This window comes from Malurus melanocephalus, unplaced genomic scaffold (assembly GCF_030028575.1).
Source record: "Malurus melanocephalus ecotype Western Australia unplaced genomic scaffold, MMel_1.1 scaffold_856, whole genome shotgun sequence".
Lineage (NCBI taxonomy): Eukaryota > Metazoa > Chordata > Aves > Passeriformes > Maluridae > Malurus > Malurus melanocephalus.
In genome coordinates, this window is record NW_026624088.1 from 3,955 (window position 1) to 4,871 (window position 917).

Consider the following 917-nt stretch of genomic DNA (forward strand, 5'->3'; position numbering starts at 1 on the left):
AAGCACTGGGATGGTCTGCCTGGGGAGGGGGTGCAGTCACCATCCCTGGCTGTGTTTAACAAACATTGCATGTGGGGCTGATGCCGTGGGTCGGTTGGKGTGTCAGGGCAGGGCKTGGACTGGGAGATCTTGAAGGTCTCTKCCAACCCTGGGGATTCTGAGATTCTGTGATTGATTTTGTGATTGATTCTGTGATTGATTCTGGGATCCTGTGATTGATTCTGTGATTGATTCTGTGATTCTGGGATTTTGGGATTGATTCTGTGATTCTGGGATTTTGGGATTGATTCTGTGATTCTATGATTGATTCTGTGATTGATTCTGTGATTCTGTTCTGTGAAAATCCCTGCCATGGCTCTAGCGAGGCCGGTCACTTTGCTATGGAAATCGCTGCTCGTGCCTCACCTGGCCAGGGTGAGTCCAGCCAGTGCTTGATGTGCAAAATCTTCTCATCCTTGGATCTGGCGTGGGCCTCCTCGCAGATCTTATCATATTTGGCAATTTCCTCCTGAAAAGCAGAACCAGGAGCCAGAAAAACATTAACASAGGGGGATCTGCAAACGAGGGTGCTGAGCTGAGGAGCTCAGGAGGGTGAGCTGGAGGAGGGGAGCCCCAAAGCTGTGCCCCAGAGCTTCAGAGCGTGCAGCCACAGCTGGAACCCCATTCCCCAAGGATGCTGGCATCAGAGCTGGCATCTCRTGTTCAACCCTGGTGATGCTGGAAGGCTGTGCCAGGGTGAGCAGGGCTGGCAGAGCCTCTGGATCTGCCCAGGAGCTGCCCCAGATACCGTGACCACAACCATCCTGAGCTGCTGCTGTGTCCCTGAGCCTGCTCCATGCTGCTCTCAGGGCAATCCTTGAATTGGATGTTCCTGCGCTTTCCAGAGCTGGCACAGCCCAAGGACGAGCCTTGGCTGC

General features: G+C 53.7%; 1 protein-coding gene across 1 annotated transcript in view; it reads right to left on the minus strand.

Annotated features, from left to right (window-relative positions):
- The window catches only part of LOC130585277 (2-oxoglutarate dehydrogenase complex component E1-like), a gene marked incomplete at its 3' end in the record, with an annotated part of 42,054 nt that overhangs the window by 3,486 nt on the left and 37,651 nt on the right, over window positions 1–917 (minus strand). Inside the window, exon 10 of the mRNA XM_057385702.1 lies at window positions 401–582. Coding sequence (XP_057241685.1) covers window positions 401–582 — 182 coding nt within the window. The remainder of the gene's footprint in view (window positions 1–400; window positions 583–917) is intronic.